The sequence below is a fragment of the Pan troglodytes genome, chromosome 1 (assembly GCF_028858775.2).
Source record: "Pan troglodytes isolate AG18354 chromosome 1, NHGRI_mPanTro3-v2.0_pri, whole genome shotgun sequence".
NCBI classification, from domain to species: domain Eukaryota; kingdom Metazoa; phylum Chordata; class Mammalia; order Primates; family Hominidae; genus Pan; species Pan troglodytes.
Window position 1 is genome coordinate 220,797,285 of NC_072398.2, and position 27,146 is coordinate 220,824,430.

The 27,146-nt window shown below is 45.1% G+C and overlaps 2 protein-coding genes across 7 annotated transcripts in view; one reads left to right on the plus strand and one right to left on the minus strand.

Annotated features, from left to right (window-relative positions):
- Nucleotides 1-27,146, plus strand: part of MTOR (mechanistic target of rapamycin kinase) — a 157,150-nt gene that overhangs the window by 64,954 nt on the left and 65,050 nt on the right. The window lies entirely within an intron of this gene.
- On the minus strand, nucleotides 2,038-9,085 carry ANGPTL7 (angiopoietin like 7). Its single transcript, XM_001137075.6, has 5 exons — nucleotides 8,064-9,085; nucleotides 5,649-5,749; nucleotides 4,244-4,438; nucleotides 3,360-3,558; nucleotides 2,038-3,165 (listed from the first exon to the last, which is right to left on the minus strand). Exons 1-5 carry the CDS (start codon nucleotides 8,437-8,439, stop codon nucleotides 2,996-2,998), a joined length of 1,041 nt encoding a protein of 346 aa, XP_001137075.1. The 5' UTR covers nucleotides 8,440-9,085; the 3' UTR covers nucleotides 2,038-2,995.

The window sequence follows — 27,146 nt, forward strand, 5'->3', positions numbered from 1 at the left end:
GATACAATCATAAAAACTTAAAGTTATGCAGATTTGTAGCAGAAAAATATAGTCAGAGGCCTGGAAAAGTGCTCTAGAAGGTTATTTAGCTTTGTAAGCAAATATAATTGAAAGTAAATCCTCAGAATTCCCTGGAGATTGATCTTGTCCTTTGTTTAAAACGCTGTTCCAGGCCGGGCAGGGTAGTTCACACCTGTAATCCCAGCACTCTGGGAGGCCAAGGTGGGTGGATCACTTGATGTCAGGAGTTCGAGACCAGCCTGGCCAACATGGTGAAACACCCATCTCTACTAAAAATACAAAAATTAGCTGGGTGTGGTGGCGCACATCTGTATTCCCAGCTACTTGAGAGGCTGAGGCAGGAGAATTGCTTGAACCTGGGAGGTGGAGGTTGCAATGAGCCAAGATTGCGTCACTGTACTCTAGCCTGGATGACAGCGAGATTCTGTCTCAATAAAGAAATGAATGAATGAGTGAATGAATGAATGCTGTTTCTGGGGAAAGCCAGTGTGCTCGGCTCTTTGGGTGTCCTCAGCTAAGTCAGCTCAGCTTGCATTTCTGCCTCCCTTCTGCCGGTCTCCTGTGTCTTCCCATCACCTTTCTTTTTTTGCTTCCAATTGCAGTTTTTACTTCTGATTTTGTAAAGCTGCTTTTCCTAAGCCCGGTTGTGGTGGTATACTGTCGTCTTTACTGAAGGAAGTTTTAAGAAACAGCCTTAGACAAAGTTGCTCATAGCACTACCCCTAGTTCTGTGGGTGAGCCTCATGGAAATTCTTCTCAGGGGTCTTTTCCCACTGTTGGTTTTATGTCCCTGAGCCACTACTTGGATCTGGCCTTGGAGACATCGCTTTGCAGTAAGGGATTGAATTCCTTCCTCACAGTGGCTGCTAGAGAGCTTGAAGCTAAATTCCTGGTCTACCTCCAACAAATTCCAGACATCTTACCTGTTTTTACTACTAACCCTCCCCCAACCCCCACAGGCTTTGTTTTATTTTTCCTACTCTTATTTTCCCTTCACCAATTTGTCTGCTTTTTCAGAGCTTATTTTAGTATATACATTTGAGTCAACTTCCCTAAATTCTTTTTGAAACAATTAGGGTAGCCCTACACAAAAACATCTTTGTTCAGCTATTTCTTTTCTTTTCTTTCTTTTTTTTTTTTTTTTTTTAGATGGAGTCTCGCTCTGTCTCCAGGCTGGAGTGCAATGGCACAATCTTGGCTCACTGCAACCTCCACCTCCTAGATTCAAGCGATTCTCCTGCCTCAGCTTCCTAAGTAGCTGGGACTACAGGCGCATGCCACCATGCCCAGCTAATTTTTGTATTTTTAGTAGAAAGCGGGTTTCACCATGTTGGCCAGGTTGGTCTCGCTCTCTTGACCTCGTGATCCACCCGCCTCGGCCTCCTAAAGTGCTGGGATTACAGGCGTGAGCCACCGCGTGCAGCTATTTCTTATTTTTTTGTCTTTGCTTTAAAAAACTGTGTTCTGTTGACAGTATTGTTCTCTTGCTACTAGTTCAATCCGTCTTGCAACCTATTGACTTTTTTAACCTATCTGCTACAGGGCAAATTAAATCCGAGATGTAATCCCAAATCAGGGCTAACACTGAGATAGTATAAACTACCCCCATCTCCTTAAAGCTCACATATCAGTAAATATATTTGCTTTCTTGGGGACAGAGGATTGAGTGGTTATTTGTTAGAAAGCGCACACACACCACTTTTACTTGGTTAGCCCCGAGCATTAGGGTAAGGTCTGCTGGCCTGTTTTTGCTTCTCTATCCTAAGTAGAATAGAGGGTCTGATAAGGCTGGGTGCCTTCACTGCCCAGCCCCAGATGTGTAATCCCCTTTATGAAGAATTGTCCTGGTTGCTGCCCTTTTGTCCCTTACCTGTTCCCTTTTGGCTTCTGCTCCCCGCTTGGTTGCCCTGAACACCAAAACAAACCCCGGGCCTCTGTCACTGCTCACCCTCTGATTTAACTTTAACTTTTTATCCTGCTGTAAGTGGTAATGGTAAGAATTTAAAAAGAAGATACTCACGTTTTGAAAGTGTTTATTGTAGAAGGAAAAGAAACGTTGAATGTTTAAAACAGAACCACAATATTTTATTTTTACAAAGTGACATGCTTATTTACAGCATTTATTATTAACTATAACACCATCTACCTTCAGTTTTCAACCATTTCCTACAGACAAAATTTAAAAGGAAGCTCCTTGAGCTTGTTTCTTACAAAGTAAATAAAAATAGATATACCTGTATTAACTATGAATATTTTAAGGCAGTTTTGTGCCAGCATCCATGAGAGACTCTGTCCACCTCCTGCTGGTGCTTCATTCCTTTCAGTGCTGTACATGACCAAGGCGAGCAGGGGCAGTGCTCAGAGTCTGATCGCCAGATGCAGTGCCCTAGAGTTTCCTCCCCGCAAGTCCAGCCTGGGTCAGTTCCAGCCGAACAATTTTTGTGTTTTAAAAATAATGTGTAGACTCAAGATAATTTCACTGGATTTAAAAATAGAAATACCATTTCCCACCTGCCTCCTTCACTCCTTTCTCTAACACTCAAAGGCCTATCCTTTGAGAATCAAAATAATATGGTTCTTTTTAGCAAAGGGATTTGTATTTTGCCCTCACATAGCCTAAGCCTTAGAGAAAATAGATAAAACGATCTCAAAATTATTTTCTTTCACAGACAAATCATGTGGAAAAGACAAGCTACTGCTATGTCAGGGATCTTGGGCAGAGAGACCCCACTCAGTCTACCACCTTGAGAAGGATGTGGCAGGACCCAGTGGGTTTAAATAGTTCATCCTGTTTACTGTAACATCCTTGGTACATATGATTTTTTTGTGCTCCTTGGAGACTTATTCTTTCTTTGGAGATTATAGGCTGTTTCTCAGTCCTACCCTTTCTAACACTCTCTTCCTGTCCTCATCTGCCCTCATCCAGTCTCCACGTGTCTCAGTTTCTGTATCCGTGCTCCACGGCAGCCTCCTTTTAAGGCTTGAAGTCTTCCGGGCGGATTTTCATCTCCACCCGTTTGAGGGAGTAGGTAGATCCATGCCAGCCGTACCAGGTGATGCCATCCAGGTGCTTATTGTGCTCACCCAGGCGGTAGTACACTCCATTGAGGTTGGAGTCTGTGCAGCAGTTGTACCAGTAGCCACCTGGCATGAGAAACAGACCCAGTGCTAGTAAGTTGACTGTGACAGACCAGGCATCAGGTAAGGAGTTAGAGCCAGCGTCAGAAAGAATACCAAAACCGGAATATCAACTGTACAGTTATAATTCACTCTTTCTCCTCAAGTGGGATTATGAGCTTGTACCTGAACTTCTCCTTTCCGGTCCCCCCAAATCTCACCTTTGCGGAGCTGTGCACACTTGTCCAAGCAGTTGTCATTGTCCTTGTCCTTGGTGCTGAAGGCTGTGTTGTTATGATACTGGAGGGCGTCGTTCCCCACATTGCCAGTGTAGTTCCCCAGGAAGAGGCGATAGCTGTTGAGTTCATTGCCCAAAACAAAGTGGCTATACTCAGCGTAGCGCAGGTTGCCCTCCCAGTCCTGTCAGGAGGAGCAGAGCCTTAAAGAAAGTGCAGCAGGCTCCATTTCATGCTGTCTCTATACCCCTTCTCTCCTGACAGTCCCGTAGCCAAACATCTTTTTATAGGTGTGAATCTAATAAGACTTTATTACTTGTTTACCTCCAGTTTACTGTGTTAACCTGGGAATCAGAAAACAAGGCTCGAACTTCTTTCCTGATTCACCATATGGCCTTGATTAGTCTCTTTTTCTATATTCCTCACTTTCCTGCTTATAAGGTGCAGCTATGTTTTTGCTGAATCCCACACAGAGCTGCTGTAAGAGAAACATGAGGATATAGTGAGTGCTTTCAGACCTTCAGCAAGGGTCCCCAAACAGTATCAGTAAGATTTGCACCTAAAGGACCTCATGCTCGGCCAGAGCAGAGACTAGTGTTCGGCACAGCTGACTGTTGAATTTGCTCTACTCTGGCCTGGGTCTGGCCTCTTCCTGTCCCACCTGCAGCCCCACTTTTGTCGGGGGGTTGGGGGGTTGCAGAAAGGAAAAATACCTATTTTTCCTCAACTCCATTACAACTTGCAGGAAAACCATCACAATAAATATACAGATTTGTCTTGAATCGGAATAGGAATGGCACTCCCGGAGTTGTACGCGGTCATGTGTAGTGGCACTGGTCCAGTCATGGGGCCCCTGGCCTTGTGCTTACCTCCATCTCTACACGCAGCCGGGTTGGCTGTCTGGAGAGCCGGTGGATGTGTTCGTTCCCCAGCCAGAAGTCCCCACGGATGCTGCCAAAGCCCTGCTTGTACTGCTTCCAGTCCCGGTAGAAGGAGACAAGGCCACTTTTTCGTCTCTGGATGATGGTCCAGCCTCCGCCTGAAGTCTCCATGTCACAGAACACCTGAAGCAGAGGGGATACTCTGGTGAGGGACTTGCAGGGGCAGAAGGCAGGAGCAAGAGGGCAGGCTTCCCAACCTGTTCCTGTCCCTGCAGAGCCAGTAGATGTGTGCACTCCCACAGTCACACTGGCTCACTCGGGCAGTGATGCTGCCCCACTGCTGGTGAGCTGGGGTGGGTGGTGCATTGCTCTGGAAGAATGATGCAAATTGGGCCCGGGGGTGAGTGCACATGAAGCTTGGAGGGAAAAATCCAGATACTTTTTTTTTTTTTGAGGCAGAATTTCACTCTTGTTGCCCAGGCTAGAGTACAGTGGTGCAATCTCGGCTCACTGCAACCTCCACCTCCTGAGTTTCAGTGATTCTCCTGCCTCCCTAGTAGCTGGGACCAGAGTGCCTGTCACCACACCGGGCTAATTTTTGTATTTTTAGTAGAGACTGGGTTTCAGCATGTTGGCCAGGCTGGTCTCAAAGTCCTGACCTCAGGTGATTGTTCCGCCCACCTCACCTCCCAAAAAACTTGGGATTACAGGTGTGAGCCACCATGCCTGGGTGAAAATCCAGATACTTTTGATGCTGCCTTCGTGTTTTCTTTTCTCCTCCCCCAAGGAATAGCTGTTCTAGGACATGGCAAGAGATTTAAACTAAGTTATGTGGTGGTTATAAGAATGATCTGATCTATGTTAGAAGGCTTGGTGTTTGACTGATAATGATTTGAAGGGGCCAAACAGATGCCTGGGTTTGGAGTGCAGGGCATAAACTGAGTGTTTGCATAGCTCTGTGGTGTTTGGTGTGTTTGCTTGTGTTTGAGTTTTCCTTTTTTTTTTTTTTTTTTTTAATTGAAATGGAGTCTCACTTTGTCTCCCAGATTATAGTGCAGTGGCGTGATCTCGGCTCACTGCAACCTCTGCCTCCTGAGTTCAAGCGATCCTCCTGTGTAGCAGGGATTACAGGCGCCCGCCACCATGCCTGGCTAATTTTTTTGTATTTTTAGTAGAGACAGGGTTTCACCATGTTGGCCAGGCTGGTCTTAAACTCCTGACCTGAAGTGATCCACCTGCCTCGGCCTCCCATAGTGCTGGGATTACAGGTGTGAGCCACTGCGCCCAGCCGAATTTTCCTTTCTTTAAACTGTGAATGGCCCTGTTGTTGTAGTCCCCTTGAGGGGGTGAAGGACAGGTATTAGGGCATGGCCAGTGACTGTAATGACCTCACCTCCAGTTCAGGGCTGCCCAGGAAGTCATCAGAAGGAAGCTTATACACTCCAGAGATGCGGTAGTTCTTCTGGTAGAGGGAAGAGCAGTCGTAGATGGCATCTACAAGAGAACAAACCACAGGGTGAGCATTTAGACCCAGTGGCTCCATCTGAGTTGAGTGTTTAGAGACTGAGCCTTTATTTCTACCCTGGGATTCCCAGTGGTGTTAATTACCCATCAGTGTCTGCATTTGGGAGAGGTGGATATGGGGAGATCCAGAGGGGGTGTATTTTGGCTTTACTAGCGGTGGAGCAGAGGGGTAGGGAAGCCCTTCACCTGGATAGCATTAGTGGGACGTTCCAACAGGTGGTTTCAGGTTAACTCTGAAATAAATTATTCTGCTATAGCTGGGCCATGAATTCTAGAAATGTTACAGTGTATGAGGGCCACGTAACAGATACTCCTGTCAGATAGATTCAGACTTCTTAGACAGCCGCCGCTATAACAAATCAGTCGTGAATATCTCATAGAGTCTGGTTTTGTTGATGTTTCCTGGCTGGTTGTTTTTGTTGTTGTTCAGAGGTGGTGGCTACTGCCACCTGAGACCATAATTAAGGGAGATAGATTTTATTATCACATATTTTCCCCTTCCATCCAGCTAGTACCTCAAAACACTCAGAAGAACCTTTGAGGCCTTCCTCCCAGAAGTTTTGTTAAAACAATGAAATGAGAGCATCAGACTGGCCAGTTTTTTTACTCTAGGGCCATGGAGCTGCTACTTTATGCAGGATTTAAGCTCTGTATTCTAAATATCAAAGAGCATAGTGGAAGAGACAGCCTTTTCTGATAGGATTCAGAGACTGCGGCCCTTACTATCCAAGAGAAGCTTCCTGCCTGCTATGTCTCGGGGTGCTTTTCTTGGTGACCACTGCACTGGGACCTTAGAGAGGAGCACCAAGATGGCAGATGGGAGTTGTCTGAGGCACATAGGTTCTCTTGCAGAGCACCTTGGGAAAGGGAGGTAGAGTACGTGTGCCTTCGCCATCACTATTCTTCATTTCCTCTTAGTGGTGAAAGCACCAACTTACTGCTTCCTCTAAGGGACTACCTACTTATAGAATATAAGGGTAACTGAGAACTTGGTCATAGAGAAGAAAAATAAGGAATGATGTCCTAGGCAAGAAGAGCAAGAGACCTGGTGGGAGAGCTGCACTTGACCCCAAGAACCTCCTTGCAGGATGGTGAGAAAGCCTCCTGTTTGGATGAGCAGGAAGTGGCACGGTCAGATTCCTCTGTCTGGCCTGGTCTTCCACATGTCTGGTTTCATCTCACAGACCAAATCAGGACTCACTTGTCTGGAAAATGGCCTGAGAATACCTTTCTAATCCCAAACTGAGGGCCCGGAAGTCCATGCTTAGAAAGTGATTGATACATGTTGGTTCAGGTAACAGAATTTTCAAGCTTGGTTTCATGTTAAAACTTTTTCTTAATTTGAGCTGAGGTTAACCATTGACTTAGTCAGTAGAAGCTGATCATGTCTTTGTTCTTCATGTAGTTTATAATGGGACCAATGGTTTTTATATCAGCAAGAAATGACATGTCTATAGGATATGCTCCTTACAACTAATATTTTCCTGATAATTTCAGAAAACCAAATTTTTATCTCTAAACCGTAAATTCATGTTGGCCCACCTGAGCTGAGCTAACCAGAAATAAAAGTTATTTTGCAAAAGAAAGATTAAATTTATCTTATTTTTGGCCTATTAAGTCTATATTTCAGCATTGCATTTAAAAAATCCTGTATTCGGAGAAATTCATTTAAGACCATGGAAAAAAATAGACGTATCACAATTGAGGAACCTTAAGGAGCCGCATCCTTCCTGAACACAAAGGGACTCTTCACATGGTTATGTGTCTCTACACTTAACTCTGAGCCAATGAGAAGAGTTATGTTTACAGAGAGAGGACACAAAATTCCATTAATGCTCATTCCTGGTAAATCTTAGGAACACCAGAGAACTGTTTCTGGCAAAACTTTGCTTCCAGAGGAACAGCTGTTACAGTTTGGTGCTTCCTTGGAATTTCTTGAGATATAGCCTGTCAGCTCTTGGTGAGGAAGTAGCAGAGCTACACCAATCAGGAAGACTTGAACCCTGCTTCTAAGACTTGCTGGGTGACTTTGGGCAAACCATGTAGTATCTCAGCACTCCAAGATGGTAGGCTGAAACACTGTGTGGATAAAAGGGACCCGTGAAGGTGTTAGGTAAACTTACATAGCATTAGAAGTCAAAGGAAATACTGCATAAGCCTTTACTAAAGGGAAAGTATACCCCCAAAAGAGGCCCCAGTAGTGGTTCTGATGACCAGGATATGTAGAAGCAGTGCTGTAGATGGGGAGGCACTCCACGCTCCCTCAGGGGACTGGTCTCCTTACCTGCGGAGGTCTGAGTGACCGTCTGCGCTGCCTGCAGCTGCATGATGTCGATTTGGTTGTTCATCTCGGAGTACTTGCTCTCAGCATCTGTGAGCCGCGACTCCATGCGCTTGCTGTTGCTCTCCAGCTCCATCACCTGCATGACCACGCTGACCCAGTCCCTCTCCTGCTTCTTGTTCAGTTCACTCAGCAGGCTGCTAAGGTTGGCAACTTGGGCCTTGAGCTCCTTCACCTCCTCACAGCAGTTGGCCGCTTTGAGCTGTGGCTGTGCTGGTGTCTTGCGCTTAGAGAGCTTCTGCAGCCACGCTGGGTGGCTGACAAAGGCCACGATGAAAATGCAGAGCCAGGTCACAGCTGAGAGAGGCTTTTTCAGCATCTTTTGTGGGTTTGGGTGAGGAAGGCTCTTCCTTCAGGGGAGTCTGGAGATGCCCAGCTGAGGTCTGCAAAGCTGCAGCAGGCTGACTGAACCTTACGCTTTCACTCTGAGGGCCTCGCCACTTTGTTGTTTTCTCTCTTTCCTTGCTCTTTGCTAGCCTTTCTCAAAACTTGAGTCTCTGACAGGGGAGCTGAATGGGTAGCCTATAGCTTTCCTTCCCAAGCCCGAATGCTCCACAAGTCAGCATCTTAAATATTGTTTGCTGCCTGTACCTCCACCCCTACCATGGCTGCACCAGGCTTTAGCCCCTCCCAGCTCATCTGGGAGGGTCAGGTGCCTGTTGGGTGAAGTCAGCGGCAACTTAGGCCAGAGGAGGGGAGGAGGGAGATGGGGCGAGTCTTTCTTTCCTTGCCTGTACAGTCTCTGGGCTGAGAAAAGAGGACTGTGAATTTGTGTGTTTCCAGTTTCGCCTATTAGATTATGCCCCTGCCAGCCACTGGCTCAACTCTATCAGCAAGCAGGGCAGGGTCAGAGGAATTTCCAAATTCCGTTCAAAAGGTTATATAACCATGGGGTGAGCGTAAGGTAGGCAAAAGAGACGCTACTCACCCAGGGAGGCCTGTTAATGTAATCCATGCTGTTTATATGAGGATCTGGTATATTTTGACATCCTGCTGAATATGCTTTTATCTAGGCTGATTATTCCCATCTCTGATCATTATTTAGTATTTTATAAAATCCTTACTCAACCTGGATCTAACACTATCTCACATTTGAAATCTTCCAACTTAGAAAAGTTCTAGAAATAGAAGAATAGAGTAAATCTCTTAGGAAGCCAAAAAAAGACTTTGTAGCCACAGGGTTTGGACAGTTGTCTTTTTACATGCTTTCTCCTTCAACAAAGAGAGGGCCAGTATTAGCATATAACACTTGATATTTTGCAAGGAGGTGTCAGAAGATTACAACAGAGATGAAAACTCAGCAGTGCCAAGCATGTCTGGGATTGGTCACCCATGCTTCTGTCAGTTTCTAGGCAGGACAGAGAACAGGCCCATCCTTAGCCCGTGGTTCAAAACTTGGAAAATATATTAAAATATAGAGAAAAGAATCCCTGTCACCTAATAAATCCATATCTAGAGTCTCATTTCCCTCTTTCTTTGCTGGTATGGTTTGCAATTTGAATTTATTCTTCCTCTATTTGTATATGACTTTGTATCTAAAAAACATGAATATTGTAATTTTTCATGTACTATATATGAAGGACAATGCTCTTTTGAAAACAAATGTGAAAAACATGGAGTTTCAGCAAACATCCTTAAAATAAGCTTTTCACTAAGAATCTATACAAAGGTTCCTCTGTCCTTAAAACAGTAACTCTGTCTTTGGAACATACGATTGCCATTTCCATGTTATGGAGCCACTCAAGCAGTTACTTGTACTGTTGTAGTCAGCGTGGGTCCTTCCCACATAAGCCTGATGCCTGACAGCTCTCCTCCCATGCCATAATCCCCCAGAGCTCTTTTCCAATCAGGGCTTCTAGCTCCTCAGAAAGTAATTTCTGTTCAGGCAGCTGGAGTTACTGAACAATTTTTTTTTCTCAGAATCAAAAAGCAGTAGAGGATCAGGTGGATCAGAGTTTGTTTTCTCACATACCCAGCCTCCTTTGCCTGCTAAAGGGTGAGGATGTTACTGATACCCTTATAGCAACTTGGCATTCTAATCAAAAGATTCTGTTGAGAATTGGCACTGTCTGCCAGTCTGCTCTCTTTTTGCAAATGTCTAGCCCAGCTGGGCACCGCAGCCTTAGCTCCATAGCATTCATTTCAGTAACGAGAATCTGGCCCCAAATGTTGGCATCCTACAAGGTCTGCTAAAAATAGGGATTTTCAAGTGGATCTCCTGGCCATCAAATGACACTGAGCTTAAACCACATGCCACAGAAGTGCTATGTACCATACAGTCATGTATAGCAGGGGTCCCTAATCCCCAGGCTGCAGACCTGTACTTGTCCATGGCCTGTTAGGAATAGGGCCATACAGCAGGAGGTGAGTGGCAGGTGAGTAAGCATTACCACCTGAGCTCTGCCTCCTGTCAGATCAGTGGCAGCATTAGATCCTCACAGGAGTGTGAACCCTGTTGTGAACTGCACATGTGAGGGATCTAGGTTGCGTGCTCCTTGTGAGAATCTAAGTACTGCCTGAAGATCTGAGGTGGAACAGTTTTACCTCAAAACCATCCCCCATCTCCCCACCCCCACCCTGGTCCATAGAAAAATTGTCTTCCATGAAACCAGTCCCTAGTGCCAAAAAGATTGGGGACCACTGATGTATAGCATCCCACGTGACCCTGCTGCCTTGGAACTCTCATGTAACAGTGCAGCAGAGAAAGCACAAAAGAACAGTGGAACTTTGTGGAGTTCTAGCCAGCTTTTGTTTATTCTTCCCAGTAGCTCACCCAAACAGGAAAGTGTTATGAATTGATTCTTACATGTGGGCAGAAAATAAATTAATCATTCATATTTGTACCCCATGTAACAGTCCCTTTTAGGAAAGGTAGGAGGAGGTTCGTAAGTTTGGATTGGAAGCGTCTAGCCTTTCGCATGAGTGTCTGGTCTTTGACATTTATTTTCTGGAAACTTATTTCTAACATAAGGCGATACTTGAAGACAGAAGACAGAAGCTCTTGAATTGCATAAGCTACCCAAATGTCAATACTCAACCCCCCCTCCAGTTTTGAGGAAAAATAGCTAATTAAGGATATTTCTCATGCCAGAAGATTATCTATTTTCTAAAACATCCACAACCTTATGATGTCCTAGATTCTGAATATCTAAATGAAGGAAAAAGAAGTCCTTGTTTTGAGCACAGCTAAGCCAGTAAAGAAAACCATGAAGGATGTGGAGGACTAAAATGGTATTGCCTTCTCTGAAAGAGGCTTTTAAATCCTTCGTCTGCCTTTCAGTGAGCAGAGTGACCTTAAAAATGGGAATTAACTGACAAAATCTGGAAAACCTAGGTTGGATACTGTTTAGATTTTCCTTTTCTCCATTTTGCTGGTGTTGAAAGAGGGCTAGCTTGGTGCTCCTGGAAAAGATGTTTATGAAAATTAAGCTTATGTTCTTAATGAAAAAAGTCAGGTTGTACTCAACCTGGAGGTTCTCAAAAGACTTCACAGTGTTTGGGCCACACTGCCTTGGGTTGGCACCAAGGTAATCTGAGGGTCACAGGGCAGGGGAGCACCTAGGGGTGGTCTCTCCTTCTATCCAGAGAGGAGCATCAGATCTCATTTGCTTGAAAATGCCCCGTTGGAGAGACTGCTGCCCACTCTCAGCTTGTGGAATGAATACATCTCAGAAGAAGCTGCCTTGCTGTTAGTTTTAATTGTGTACCTCAAAGGAATATTTCACTTCTTCTGAAGTCTTTGAAAAAACCACAGCCTGCCATACTCTATACAGCCGTTGAATATCTGCCTTTTTTTTTTTTTTTTTTTTTTTGAGACGGAGTCTTGCTCTGTCGTCCAGGCTGGAGTGCAGTGGCACGATCTTGGCTCACTGCAAGCTCTGCCTCCTGGGTTCACGCCAATTCTCCTGCCTCAGCCTCCCAAGTAGCTGGGACTACAGGCACCTGCCACCATGCCCAGCTAATTTTTTGTATTTTTTAGTACAGGCAGGGTTTCACCATGTTAGCCAGGATGGTCTCGATCTCCTGATCTGTTGATCCACCCGCCTCGGCCTCCCAAAGTGCTGGGATTACAGGCATGAGTCATCATGCCCGGCCATATATCTGCCTTTCTAGCACTCCATCCCATTCCTGTCTCAACTGAAAGTCCAAGTCCATCACAGAAGATATTTCCATCTTTTCCCTGAGCTTTCTAATTTGCTACTTCTATCAAAGAATGTGTCCTGAACCTATTAGAAGTCTTTTCTCTCAGGCCTTCTCTTAGAGTCCTGTTTTGTTTTGTTTTGTGACAGGGTTTCACTCTGTTCAGGCTAGAGTGCAATGGGGCAACCATGGCTCATTGCAGCCTCAACCTCCCAGTCTCAAGTGATCCATCCACCTCAGCCTCCCGAGTAGCTAGGACTGCAGGTATGCACCACCACACCCAACTATCTTTTTTTCTTTCTTTCTTTCTTTCTTTCTTTTTTTTTTTTTTTTTTTTTTTTTTTTTTTTTTTTTTTTTTTTGTAGTGATGGGGGTCTCACTGTGTTGCCAGGGCTGGTCTCGAACTCCTGGGCTCAAGTGATCCTCCAGCCTCAGACTCTCAAAGTGCTAGGATTACAGGCATGAGCCACCACACCTGGCCAGAGTCAGTTTTAAATTATGGAATATAGTAAAAAAAAAAAAGTCTCTCTGATTTCTGTCAGGACTTTATAGCTCTGTTAGCCTCCACTCAAGTTGCACAATCCAGCGATAATTCTGGCCCAGTGTCTGGCAGTCTAGTTAGACAGCTGAACTCTTGGACAGTGTGACATGCTAGGATGGGAGACACAGAGGACAAGGAGGGCCTTCTAGAGAAGTGATACCTAGGTTTTAAAGAAAAAGGAGGAAATAGCCAGGAATGGGAGAGGATGTTGTGAGCAAAGGTGCAGCTATGTGAAAGACTTGGACTAGTGGGAGAATGTAAGTAGTCGAGTGTGGCCCAAGAGTCAAGGGGAAGAAGAATGGCAGCAGAAGCTAAAGCTGGAGAGGTGGAGGGGGGCCGTGCCCGGGGAGCCCAGGTGAGGAGCGGGACTGATCCTCTGTAGACATGGGAAGGAATCCTAGAGGTTTTTCCCTCTTGTTCCATTGTTTTCCTGAGTTCCACCAGGAAAGTGGCCTTGGTAATTGCCAAACAATTTTTTTTTATTTTTTATTTTTTTTAGAGACATAGTCTCATTCTGTTACCCACCCTGGAGTGCTGTAGTGCAATCATATAGCTTACTGAAACCTGGAACTCGTGAGCTGAAGCAGTCCTCCTGCCTGAGCCTCCAAAGTAGCTGGGAATACAAGCGCACACCAACACACCTGCCTGTTTTTAAATTTTTTTGTAGAGACGGAGTCTCACTATGTTGAGGCTGGTGTGGAACTCCTAGCCTCAAGAGATCTTCCCATCTCAACCTCCCGAAGTGCTAGGATTATAGGCCTGAGCCACCACACACAGCCCAAACAAGATTTTTTCACCGCAAATGAATGATTTAGAACGTGAGAATTTCTTAAAATTGTAATGCATTCATATTAAATACCCTGACGGGGTCATTTGGCATTAGGATTAAGGAGGTAGTACATATAGCACTTGAGTTCTTAGGCCTAGAAGCAGACAAATCTGGATTCTAATCCCTCCCTAGCACTTGGTTGCTGTGTGGCCATGGACATATTACTTCTCTGAGTTTGCCAACCTGTGAAATGGAGATAAAAATCAAAACTATCTCATACCACAGGGTTTTCATGAGAGTTAAATAAAGCAAAGGGTTAAATAACCAAGGTATTTTTGGATAAGGAAAATAAATTTGGAAGAGTTACACTACTACATATCAAGATTTATCATAAAGCTGCAGTAAGTAAGGCAGTACAGTAGTGACATGGATGAACAAATGGAACAGAATTAAATGTCCAGAAACAGACCCACATATATAGAGATACTTAATTTTGTGTATTTATATTTATGTATTTATTCCTTTCCTCTCAAGCCATGTGATATAGACACTTGATTTATGACAAGGTAGCACCACAGAGTGGTGAGGAAAGGACTGCTAAGTCAGCTCAGTAGCCTTATGGGGGAAGAAAAATTTTTTTTTTCCCTCAGTGATCCTTTTTCTGAAAGAAAAGACTGTTGATCATTACCTCACACCACACACAAAAGCTCAAGTCCAGGAGATTTAAACTCTTAAGTGTGAACAGTAAAACAATAAAATTTATAGAGGATAACGTAGGAAATTAAGTGGCTTCCTAAGATAAGCAAAGATTTCTTAAGATAGAAAAAACACCAATCATAAAGGAAAATATTAAGAAATGCAACAAAAGTAGTCATTCTGTTCATTGGAAGACACAATGAAGAGAATGAAAGGCAAGAAATATTTCTATTATCTTCAATATTGTATATGTATTATACCCAGAGTGTATAAAGAACTCTTATCAAACAATAAGGAGGAAAAAGGTAGCACAATAAAAAGATTGGTAAAAGAAGCCAGGTACAGTGGTGTGTACCTGTAGTCTGAGCTACTCGGGAGGTTGAGGTGGAAGGATTGCTTGAGCCCAAGAGTTGGAAACCAGCCTAGGCAACATAGAGAGACTCTGTCTCAAAAAGAAAACAATAAAATATTGACAAAAGATGTGAACAGGCACTTAGTTCACAAAGATATCCAAAAGGCTTATAAATACATGAAAAGCTATCCCATCTCATTAGTCATTATGGAAATAAAAATTTAAATCATAATAAAATGCCACTGCACACCAACCAGAAGGGCTGAAATGGAAAAGGCTGAAAATAGCAAATGTTGACAGAGATTGTGAAGCAATTGGGCTTTTCATGTCCTATTGGTAGAAATGTAAATTGGTAAAGCCACTTTGGAAAACAATCTGTCAGTATCTTATAAAGCTAAACATATCCTTATATGTAACTCAACAATTCTGCTATAGATATTTTCCAGCAGAAGTGCAAGCACACATGCTCCAGAAGACATGGACAAGAGTGTCCGCGTACTACCCCTCGTAATAGCCAAACACTGAAAACAATCCAAGTGTTCATCTGCAGTAAGATAGGTAAATGGTGGTATATTCACACCGTGAAATACTGTTCAGCAATAGAAAGGAAAAGCTGTTGCGACGTGCAGCAGCCTGGGTGCATGTCACAAACATAGTGTTGAATGTTTATATAATAAAGCTCAAAAACTGAGCAAACAACCCCATTGTGTTAGAAGTCAGAGTAGGGTTTACAGACCTCTGGGGACACAGAGGGGAGCAGTGATTGGGAGGGGGCTCAGTGCCTCTGAGCTGCTGGCAGCTAGTTGTGTTCTGTTTCTGGTCTGGGTGGTAATTACAAAGGTGTCTTCACTTTATGATAATTCATCAAACTGTACACTTAGGTGTTATATTCTCCTATATTTATGTATACTTGAATTAGGATGTTTGTGTAAAAATAGATAATGCACATAAAACATTTGAACTAGTATCTGACACATAGTCAATGTCTAGCAAATATTAAGTAGTAGTATTGTATTATTTAGTACACAATTGTTGTCTCATCATAAAAGTATTTGCTGTCTACTCTAGTCTAACATAAATCCCCACAAATCCCCATGTTTTTCTCTAAGCACTCTGTTCTCTTCATGGTATTTGCCACAAAAGCACTTATTTCAGTTTGTACTTTTTTTTTTTTTTTTAAGATGGAGTTTCGCTCTTATTGCCCAGGCTGGAGTGCAATGGCGCAATCTCAGCTCACTGCAACCTCCGCCTCCCAGGTTCAAGCAATTCTCTTGCCTCAGCCTCCTGAGTAGCTGGGATTACAGTCATGCACCGCCATGCCTTGCTAATTTTGTATTTTTAGTAGAGAGGGAGTTTCTCCATGTCGGTCAGGCTGGTCTCGAACTCCTGACCTCAGGTGATCCGCCTGCCTTGGCCTCCCAAAGTGCTGGGATTACAGGTGTGAGCCACTGCGCCTGGCCTCGGTTTGTACTTTTTTGTGTATCTACTTCTCTAACCTGTAAGCTCTGCGAAAGCAAAGAACATGTTTGTCTTATTTTCCACAGTACCTCTAGCATCTAGCACTTAGCATAAAGCCTAAGACAAAATGCATACTAAATTAGAACTTGTCAAATGAAATAATGAATTCCAAACAGAAGGTTCTCTTCCCCCTAAATATCTATTATGGAGACTTACAGTCTCTCTCCATGGACGTTTCCAGTGTTTTACTGTGGTAAGGTCTTCACTGCAGGGCATCACATTCTGTCCTGCATGGGGTCAGTTTTCCTTCTTTAGGTCTTAGTCATAGAATCAAAGAAAGTGAAAACTGGGAGAGTTGAGATCCTTTGTTTCATCCCTCTTTTTAATTTTTATTTTATTTGTTTGTTTATTTTGAGATGGAGTCTGGCTCTGTCGCCCAGGCTTGAGTGTAGTGGTGGGGTATCAGCTCAGTGCAACCTCCGCCTCCCGGATTCAAGCAGTTCTCTTGCCTCAGCCTCCCGAGTAGCTGGAATTACAGGTGCCCACCACTACATCCGGCTTCGACCCCATTTTTTAAATCAATAACTTGAGGTAGCTTCCTTATTGTATAATATATTGTATACATATTCCTAGACATCACCAGGCTGTGTCTCATCACTTTTTTTTTACTTAGGAAGATGATCAGCAAGAGGACCACAGAGTATCTGAGATCAGGTTTTCTCCCTCTCCTGTTTATTCCAGAAGCCAGTGTAAATGACATGTCTGATTACTTCAACCTGCACTGGCCCTAGGGGCTGCATGCAACAGCTAATGTTGACAAAATGAAGAACGTAACATGTCCCCATAAAAACTGCCTTATTTCGGGCGGGCAAGGTGGCTCATGCCTGTAATCCCAGCACTTTGGGAGGCCAAGACGGGCAGATTACAAGGTCAAGATATCAAGACCATCCTGGCCAATGTGGTGAAACCCCGTCTCTATTAAAAATACAAAAATTAGCTGGGTGTGGTGGCACACTCCTGTAGTCCCAGCTACTTGGGAGGCTGAGGCCAGAGAATTGCTTGAACTCGGGAGGTAGAGGTTGCAGTGAGCCGAGATCGCACCGCTGCACTCCAGCCTGGCGACAGAGCAAGACTCCGTCAAAAAAAAAAAAAAAACCTGCCTTATTTCTGGGCAGCTGTAGTCCCCATATTTTATCCCCAGTAACCTAACAAAGCTTATCTGTCCCCAAAGGGAAATCAAATGTCCATTATATTGCAATTTCAGTAAATCACCCTTAGCTAGAGACAAGACCTTGTCAGGGGTTGCAGGACAAGATCACATGTCTACCCCGCCAAGCTGTTCTCTGAACTACAGAGCTTCTCTTTGGGTTAGACATCTCCACCCTGACTTAGGCACCACAAACTGGAAAACAGGCCTGGTCATTCTTTAAGAATGTTAGAGGATTTGTGCCAGTTATGCCTGAGCAACCAATTAATGGCAAGGGTGACTGGGTTTTACAGTCTGCAGGCAAGGGGCTAAATGGGCAAACAAAACCCACTCTTTGTCTTAATTCTAAACACATGTTTCCAGGGTGCCAATATTGTGCTGCTTGAAAGTATGAGTCCTGCTTTTACAGTTGTTTCCTGGCTTCCAGAAAAGATATGCAGTCCTTTTCTTTTTCTGTACCTCTGCTGGAAGAAAAAGCAGTCAGTCCACAGAGGTGAGGTTTTGCTCACAGCAAAACACATTCCAGGCTGGGTGCAGTGGCTCACTCCTATAATCCCAGCACTTTGGGAGGCCAAGACAGGAGGATTGCTTGAAGCCAGGAGTTCAAGACCAGCCTGGGTAACATAGCAAGACCTTGTCTCTGTAAAAAGTTTAATGGGGCATGATGGCATGCGCCTGTGGTCTCAGCTACTCAGGAGGCCAAGGCAGGAGGATCACTTGAGTCCAGGAGTTTGAGGCTGCAGTGAGCTATGATTGCACCACTGCACTCCAGCGTGGGCAACAGAATATGACACTATCTCAAAACAAACAAAAAACCACATTCCAAACTTCTATGTTCATGCTGACTTCAGAAGGGCCAGTGTGCCTGTAAGAATCTGTACCTTTTGTAGAAAAGCTCCATGCTGCAAAGAGTAGGAGAAAAGAGCAGAAGCAGAAGCAGATTGTATCTTTGCTGTAGCCCCATTTTTTTTTTCAAATGCACTTTTAGATTCAGCCCAAGAGGCCACATCTGTCACCAGTTATCAGTAGAGCATGCATTAACTTCTAGCTGCTGTCAAGACTTCCCCCAGGGTCACTGTAACAGCTTGCTCTTGCAGAGCGTCTTACGAACCCCAGGGAAGGCTCTTCAGTGGAGAAACCTCGCCATCAGCGAGGAATTGTAAGAAGAGGAGAGTTCTGGGGTTTCTCCTAAAGCTGGCCAAAAGGACAGAGGGGCTATTGTTACAAAACAAGACCCTTCTAAGGGGAGAAACTTGCTGTATTTCAGTGGTATCCCTAAACTCTTCTACAAAAGCTAGCTTATCCTTCAGACTACCTGGAGATTTAATGGGACTGCTCTTATGCTGACTTAGAGAAACTGCTTCTGATTTTTATATAACACTGGGGGAGGGAAAGAAAGTGCTAGCAGTTACACTGTGTCCCAGTGCTCTGAAACCTTGAATTGTATGCTGCATCCCAATTTCAGAGATGTTAAGGTGTGAAAAAAATGTGTGTCTTAGAACTGATGAAATCTAGTAGGTGCTGGGCTCTGCCTCATGGCCACCTCTGACTGTTCATGCAGTGATGATATCAGTAGGGGCACCACTGGTCTCTCCAAACATTTCTGGACTTTTCACTGGCTGTGAATCCTGGTAATCCAGTTATAGAGTGCCACAGTTCTCTTCCATGAGGCATCCATTACCAAGAAGGTAGGCATGGTTTTTTCTTTTCCCTGAACCCAGAATGGGCATCATTATTCCTACACTGTGGCCCAACTCCTTAATAGAGTGGAAGACCAGCTCACATCTGCTTCTACAATTAAATGTGAAGAGTTACAAGCTGCCAGATCACTAGGTGCCAGCTTGTTTAAGTTTTGTTTCCCAACTTTATCCACATAATGGACTGAGTCAGAGTTCTTGGACATTCAGAAGCCAAGAAATCAGGACTTTACCCAAAATATCACCTCAGTTTTGAGTCAAGAGAGATGAACATTAGCTTTGGAGTCACTCTATCAGCCCACCCCTTTTGCTCCTTTTCCCCATCCTTTTCCTGACTGCTGCTTCTTTCTAATAGTCTCTCTCAGAGCTCTTTGTTTCTCTCTGGATGTGAAGAAGAAGAAAGGGGGAGAAGAACCTGCAGGCATCACAAGAAAAGGAGCAGTGCTCATTGTTGTAGAATAAAAAGATAATGGCCAATTTGTCAAGAAGTGTTGACAAGTAAGATAAAGTTGGAAGTAATTAACTGGCTGACATGCTGGGAGCGGTGTGCCTGCCAATAGCTCCCTAAATCAGCCAGAGCCTTGGAAATGTGACAGCCATTCATCATTTTTACAACACGCCTCTGACAGGCTCCTCAGTTGCAAACCTGGCCAGCAAAAGTCGTGTGCTTTGACATTCTGGGGTTGTGCACCTCTCTCTGCCTTATTCTGGGTTGTGCTAAGGTACCTGGGCCCTACATCCAACCAGGAGATGCCTGGAGACGGTGAGTCAAATGGGCCAGCTTGCCAGCTCATCGCTGGGCAGTATTCCTCTCCGAGGCTGGGCACTAGGATTCCCAGAGCTGACTTTGTAAACTTCTGCAGGACAGTTCACTTAGCATAGAGAGTGCTGAATGGGAGCCATCAGCAGCACTCCTGGTGGCCTGGTATCTAACAAGTGCTGCTGCTAACCAGCCATGGGATCTATCAGTGGGAGGAAACGGGTATGCAGCCAGTAAAAGCAATTATGAAGACTGAATGGAGTGGAAAATACCTGTGTTATGTGAAAAGGCAGCATACAAAATTGTATCTGTGCTTTCATCACCAGTATGTATAAAATATGCATTTATGCAGAATATGCGCAGGTGAAAGTATCTTGGAAAGGTGATTATATTACAATCAACTTCCCTCCTCCATTTTTTTCTTTTTAAAAAGTGATACTTCCACTCACCAATCTTGAAAAGATGAGTTTTTTTTGCACACACGCCCCCATTCCCCCACGCACTTCCTAATCTCAGAAACTGTTAACATTCTACCCTCTTTATTCTAAGGGCTCACACTTTCTCACATACAGATTTAGCGTGTCCTCTAGGTATTGTGACAGACAAACCATTTAAACTGTGACCAGACAGAAACAAGGATGAAGACATAGTAAGAATTCTTTTTATTTTTAGGCCACTCTGAGCCTGAGACATCAGGAATCTTTTGTTTTGTTTTTGGAGACAGAGTCTCACTCTGTCACCCAGTCTGGAGTGCAGTGGTGCGATTGTAGCCCACTGCAGCCTCACACTCGTGGGCTCAAGTGTTCCTCCCGCCTTAGTCTCCCAAATAGCTGGGACTGCAGACACAGATCACCTCACCCAGCTAATTTTTAAATTTTTTGTAGATTCGAAGTCTTGCTATGTTGCTCAGGCTGGTCTTGAATTCCTGTCCTCAAGCAATCATCCTGTCTCGGCCTCCCAAGGTGGTGGGATTACAGGCATGAGCCACCGCGCCTAGCCAAAGAAACCTATTTTGACTGTTTAAAGCTGGCCACCTCTCTTGCACCAAACTTTTTTTTATCTTGGTGCCTTAGGTCCCCAAGGGCTCCAAGTACACCAAATGCCCCAGCTTTGAAACCTTGTAATGGGGCCAGCCTTCTCTTAATATATAAAGTTCTTTTTCCTGAGTTCCAGCCCTGCCAGACCCAGAGGTACTGTCTTCATCATCTGATTCTGGCTTTGTTTCCCTTCACTTCCCCTCCTGTCTGCATTCCGGCAGCCCTCCCAACCTTCTGCCCTGTCACTTTTCAGATGTTTTCATTTTGCCTCTGTCTGCCCTGCTGTCCTTTCTCTTCTACATTAGTCTGTTCATTCTTGAGTTCCCCAGACCATTCTCCTGTTCCCAGATTCCCAAGGTAGCTTCCTGATAAAGACATCAGGGCCTAGCCAACCCCAGATCTTCCTGGCCCTAGAAGGAATCAGACTATTTGGTTGTTAATCCTGCGTTGGGCACAGAGCTAAGCCTCAGTGCTGGGAGAAGTGACAGGAGAATCTCAAGCAGTTACCACTCCATGAGAGAAACTGCTTGATACAGTGGTTAGGACCCAAAGCAGTGTCCAGGGTGGCCTCGGTGTGGCTGGTCAGGCCACTTCAGTCAGACCTGCCACAGCCCCATCAGCTGTGATGCATGTGTCACCAGCCTGGCGCCAGGGGAATTCAGAGAATTCTCACTTGACAGGGAACCAAATGAAACTCAGACTGTGGTCTGCACTAGAAATAGACAGGAGAAAGAAGGCCTACAGCCATTTGGGAAGCCAGTGGGTGTGTTCTCATACATTCCTGATGGGAGCACTGGGGAAGCCTGAGCGTTCCCCCAGCTGTGCCTGCAGATGCTCCTTGCTGCCTGAGGACTTTCCGACAGGCGCGGCCTTGTGTGGAAGAGTCTTGCATCACTTTGCTCTGAACCCCAGAGGTCACATGGCACCAAGACTGAGGGATGAGGGCGATAACCAAATGGGCCACTCAAGGAGGCACTGCCATGCCAAGTTACTGTGGACTCAGCATCTGTCCAGAAGCCTGTGGAGCCGTGACTGAGGGCACTTCCAGAGACAATGTTCTCCAGGTTTCTCTTCAGGTGGCAGGAAAGGCGTTTAGACTGCTTTGCTGTGGGTCAGCATTAAGTCCTTGAGCAGTTAATGACCCACTATTTCGGTCAATCTCATCCTCCTCCAATAAAAGGCAGTGAGGGGGCTGGGCACAGTGGCTCATGCCTGTAATCCCAGCACTTTGGGAGGCTGAGGCAGTTAGATCATTTGAGGTCAGGAGTTCAAGACCAGCCTGGCCAACATGGTGAAAACACATCTCTACTACTAAAAATAGAAAAATTAGCTGGGCAGTAGTGGCGCACACCTGTAATCCCAGCTACTGGAGAGGCTGAGGCATGAGAATCCTTGAGCCTGGGAGGCAGAGGTTGCGGTGAGCCGAGATTGCGCCACTGCACTCCAGTCTGGGTGACAGAGTGAGACCCTGTCTCAAAAAAAAAAAAAAAAAAAAAAAAAAAAAAAACCTGCTAGGGAGAGCCTGAGAGGAAAGGGCTATGGGGAGGCAGCAGGCGCCACTGCCCACGTGAGCTGCTCTACCATCACTCCTGACAGGGCCTTTGCCGGGGGAAGTGTCTGCACAGCTGAACCACCCGCTGCTCAGCTCGCATGCTTGCCCTGCCTTGGGAACAAGGTTTCTGGATAGTGGGGATAAGATGTTCGGCGTAATGGTGTGATGTTTGCTATAGGAAGGCAGCAAGGCAATTTCTTAGTATTAGTTCTGCTCAGCTCTAGAAAATGTTTTCCTTGATTGCCAAGAACTTTCCCAGCTCAATTCAAAACTCAAATTTGATGAAAGGAGGCTCTGCAGTTCAGCCTCCTTTAATCAGAATTCAATCTTGGGCTGGGGTGGGGAGAGTGGAGAATGAATGAGAATGAATATGTCTGTACAGCGGCCTCCTTCTGCTCCTGATACCCAGATTCACCATGTTCTCCTTTCCGCCTGTCTTCGTTGTCTTCCTAACTCCAGGTTCAGTTTGTGGGCTCTGGATTCTATTATGCGGATAGGCAGTTTCTGTTTGTTCTACAGATTCACAACTGTATGATAGCAACTGGATGTTATAACTGGAAACTGGAGTAGAATATCACCATACCCCACACCCATGTTAGGGAGGCAGTGGGAATCACTAGTTTAGAAAATTCTTGGGACTCAGTTCTCTTTTCCTTTTGGCCTCAGTAGGCGTCAAGAGGAGATGGGAAATCTGATTGACCTGTCATTTCTGCACACTGTTATAGGCACGTTGCTGGCAAGCCTCAGTTTCTTTAAACTTGTTTGTGTTCAGATCTTTTCCACCAGACCAGCATCAGCAGGGTCTGGTTTGTGGTGTTACGTACTCCTCTTCTGTTGGGCTGGCGCTTTGAACAGTTTGCCCTTTATAAGCCTGCAGCATTAATAGGGAAAGACTGAGGGGCACCCAAGGGGGTGTTTATAGAATGGGCTTTATAAAACTCCCAGCTGCCCCATAAAACAAGAGTTCGTCGCTAAGGGGGCTTTTGAGCAAAGGTGATTTCTTCACAGGAGTCGAACATACAGTCTCTGCCTTCAGTCTCATAAAAACCACATCTCATTAGAAAAGGGACATAATTCAAAGGACGGCTTTGTATCACCCAGGTAGGCAGGAGATCTGGGACTTAGTGGCTGTGAACTCCTGCATTTTCACAGAGACTTGCTTGTCCTGCACTTTGCAGCCTGAACTATAAGCCTGGCTGTCTTTGAAAAGCCTGCTGTGATGGCATGCTGACTTGTCACGTGGAAGGCTGGAGGCATATTAGTAGCTTCTGGAAGGAAATAAAAAATGTGAGATGGGAGCTTGGGAGTAAGAGGGGAATGTTAGTGAGGAAGTTAAAATGAAGGCACAGGAGGGCTCCCTTCTCCTGCACAATGAGTTCTAGAGAGAGAGTTAATGGAAACATCCCACCCATTGCTCACACTCGTTCATTTTACAGCTAATTCCTGGGTGCCTACTGATGCCAAGAGGAGAAAGCTAAGACACCGCCTGTCCCTCCCATTGCAGAGCTTGCAGTATACCCTTCATTATTACTTAAGATACTTTTTTTTCTTTACCTCAACATGGCACTAAAGATACTTTTCCGTGGTAACATTTTTAAGAGAAAGTCACCTTTTAAGGGAAGGCAATAGCCTGCGACCTACTGGGCCGTGTTTTCTTCATATATAAAATGAGAATATTAATAATAGTTTCACAGGGTCGAAATAATACATAGAAACAATAAGCGCAGTGCCTGGCACATATGGTGAGCTCTCTTCTTATTTTGGTATCTTCTTCTTGTATCTTCTTCTTGTTGCCTCCCGTGATGGAGTGCCAGAAGGCATGGAGGAAGAAGAAAAAATTAAGATCCCAAACAAGACAACAGACTCTCTTGATCACCAGGATTAATAAGCCTGCTCACTTCACTGTCCAGAGCATCCACATCCATAATTAGTATTCTCCAGCAGCTTTAGAGGCGTGCATGGGAACTCCTCAGAAGGAAATAAGAGAAATGTAGCTTAGGGAGAAAGCCCTGTAGGAAATTAAAGTGAAAAAGGGGGAAGAGGAAATAAATACACAGGCTGATAGCAGCTGGTTCGCTAAAAATCTCTTTATTCTTTGAACAATCAAGAGAGTAGGTGTGGCTGGGCGTGGTGGCTCATGCCTATAATCCTAACAATTTGGGAGGCTGAGACAGGCAGATCACTTGAGCTCAGGAGTTTGAGACCAGCCTGGGCAACACGGCAAAACTTCATTTCTACTAAAAATACAAAAAAAAAAAAATAATAATGTGTGTGGTGGTGTAGGCCTTTGAGAGGCTGAGGTGGGAGGATTGCGTGAGTCCAGGGGGTGGAGGTTGCAGTGACCTGAGATCGCACCATTGCACCCCACCTTGGATAACAGAACCAGACCTTGTCGTGAAAAAAAGAGAGTGGGCCAGGCGAGGTGGCTCACATCTGTAATCCCAGCACTTTGGGAGACCGAGGCGGACAGATCACCTGAGGTCAGGAGTTCTAGACCAGCCTGGCCAACATGGCAAAACCCCATCTCTACTAAAAATACAAAAATTAGCCAGGTATGCTGGTGGGCACCAGTAATCCCGGCTACTCAGGAGGCTAAGACAGGAGAATTGCTTGAACCCAAGAAGCGGAGGGTGCAGTGAGCTGAGATCGCACCATTGCACTCCAGCCTGGGTGACAGAGTGAGACTCGGTCTCAAAAAAAAAAAAAAGAAAAAAAAGAGAGTGGATATGGACAGTGACCTTCTTACCTTCAGGTTCTCAAATCAGAGACAAAGAAATTAATTTCTCAGAGCGAGAGTGTTCATTTTTCATGAGTTTAGTCAAAGTTGTAATTTTTTTTTTTTGAGACAGAGTCTTGCTTTTTTCGCTCAGGCTGGAGTGCAGTGGTGCGATCTCAGCAACCTCCACCTCCTGGGTTCAAGCGATCCTCCTGCCTCAGCCTCCCGAGTAGCTGCAATTACAGGCGTTCGCCACCACGCTCAACTAACTTTTGTATTTTTAGTAGAGATGGGGTTTCACCATGTTGGCCAGGCTGGTCTCGAACTCCTGACCTCGTGATCCGCCCGCCTCAGCCTCCCACAGTGCTGGGGTTATAGGCGTGAGCCACTACGCCTGGCCCAAAGTTGTATTTTTTTTTTTTTTTTTTTTTTTGAGACGGAGTCTCGCGGTCACCCAGGTTGGAATGCAGTGGTGTGATCTCGGCTCACTGCAAGCTCCACCTCTCGGGTTCATGCCATTCTCCTGCCTCAGTCTCCTGCGTAGCTAGGACTATACAGGCGCCCACCACCATGCCCGGCTAACTTTTTTGTATTTTTAGTAGAGACGGGGTTTCACCATGTTAGCCAGGATGGTCTCGATCTCCTGACCTCGTGATCTGCCCGCCTCAGCCTCCCAAAGTGCTGGGATTACAGGCGTGAGCCACCGCGCCCAGCCAAAGTTGTAATTTTTTAATGATTATGTTCTTACTGCTCAATAAGAGCTTATCATGGATCCCAAGGTGCACCCCCAAGTTTAATGGCCACTGGTAAAGGCCTGGTCCCCCAGTGAGCCCAGCCTGTTGCCCTCTTTCCTGCCCACTGAGCTCTGTCTGTAGCCTGACCTGCCTCCACACATTCAGATGGGAAATATTATACAGATAAGTCATTGGACTCTCTCTCTCTTTTTTTTTTTGAGATGGAGTTTTGCTCTTGTTGCCCAGGCTGGAGTGCAGTGGCACAATCTTGGCTCACTGCAACCTTCCCAGGTTCAAGTGATTCTCCTGCCTCAGCCTTCCGAGTAGCTGGGATTACAAGCATGTGCCACAACACCTGGCTAATTTTTGTATTTTTAGTAGAGATGGGGTTTCACCATGTTGGCCAGCCTGGTCTCAAACTACTGACTTCAGGTTATCCTCCTACCTTGGCCTCCCAAAGCTCTGGAATTACAGGCATGAGCCGCCGTGCCTGGCCTGGACTCTCTCTTAAAGGAGTTAGGGCCATATGTTTTTACATTTTTAATTTGCAAAGCTATCCTGAGAGGTGGTATATCAAGGCCGTAGCTGTATTAAGGTAAAATTTGTTTCTCTTTCGAGGTCCCTAATCACTACTTCCTAATTTTGATCAGTTTGTTGTAAAACTCATTTTTTATGCACTGTGATAATTGGGAGAGTGGATTAGGAAAAGACTTGTATTTGTTTTTGTTTTTGTTGTTTTCTCCTCGGAATGAGTCGAGCTTCGGTAATGTTAAAATTTAAAAATAGGCTGGAGGCCAGGTGCAGTGCCTCACACCTGTCATCCCAGCAGTTTGGGAGGCCGAGGCCAGAGGATTGCTTGAGCCAGGAGATTGAGGCTGCAGTGAGCCATGATTGTGCCACTGAACTTCAGCCTGGATAACAGAGCAAGACCCTGTCTCTTTAAAAAAGAAAGAAAGAAGAAAAGAAAATAGAATGTTTTCCAGAGCACAAGATTGAAGACAGTTGTTAGAACTCCTGGATTTTCTTTTTCTTTTCTTTTTTTTTTTTTTTTTGAGATAGAGTCTAGCTCTGTCGCCCAGGCTGGAGTGCAGTGGCATAATCTTGGCTCACTGCAACCTCCACCTCCTGGGTTCAAGCAGTTCTCCTGCCTCAGCCTCCCGAGTAGCTGGGATTACAGGTGCCCGCCACCACGCCCAGCTAATTTTTGTATTTTTAGTAGAGACGGGGTTTCACTGGATTGGCCAGACTGGTCTCGAACTCCTGACCTCATGATCCACCCACCTCAGCCTCAGTTTTTTATGTCGTTTCTTAGAGTTAGTTTCTTCTGGTTCAGGTGAAGAACACTTTATCTTCCTTATCAGAACAAT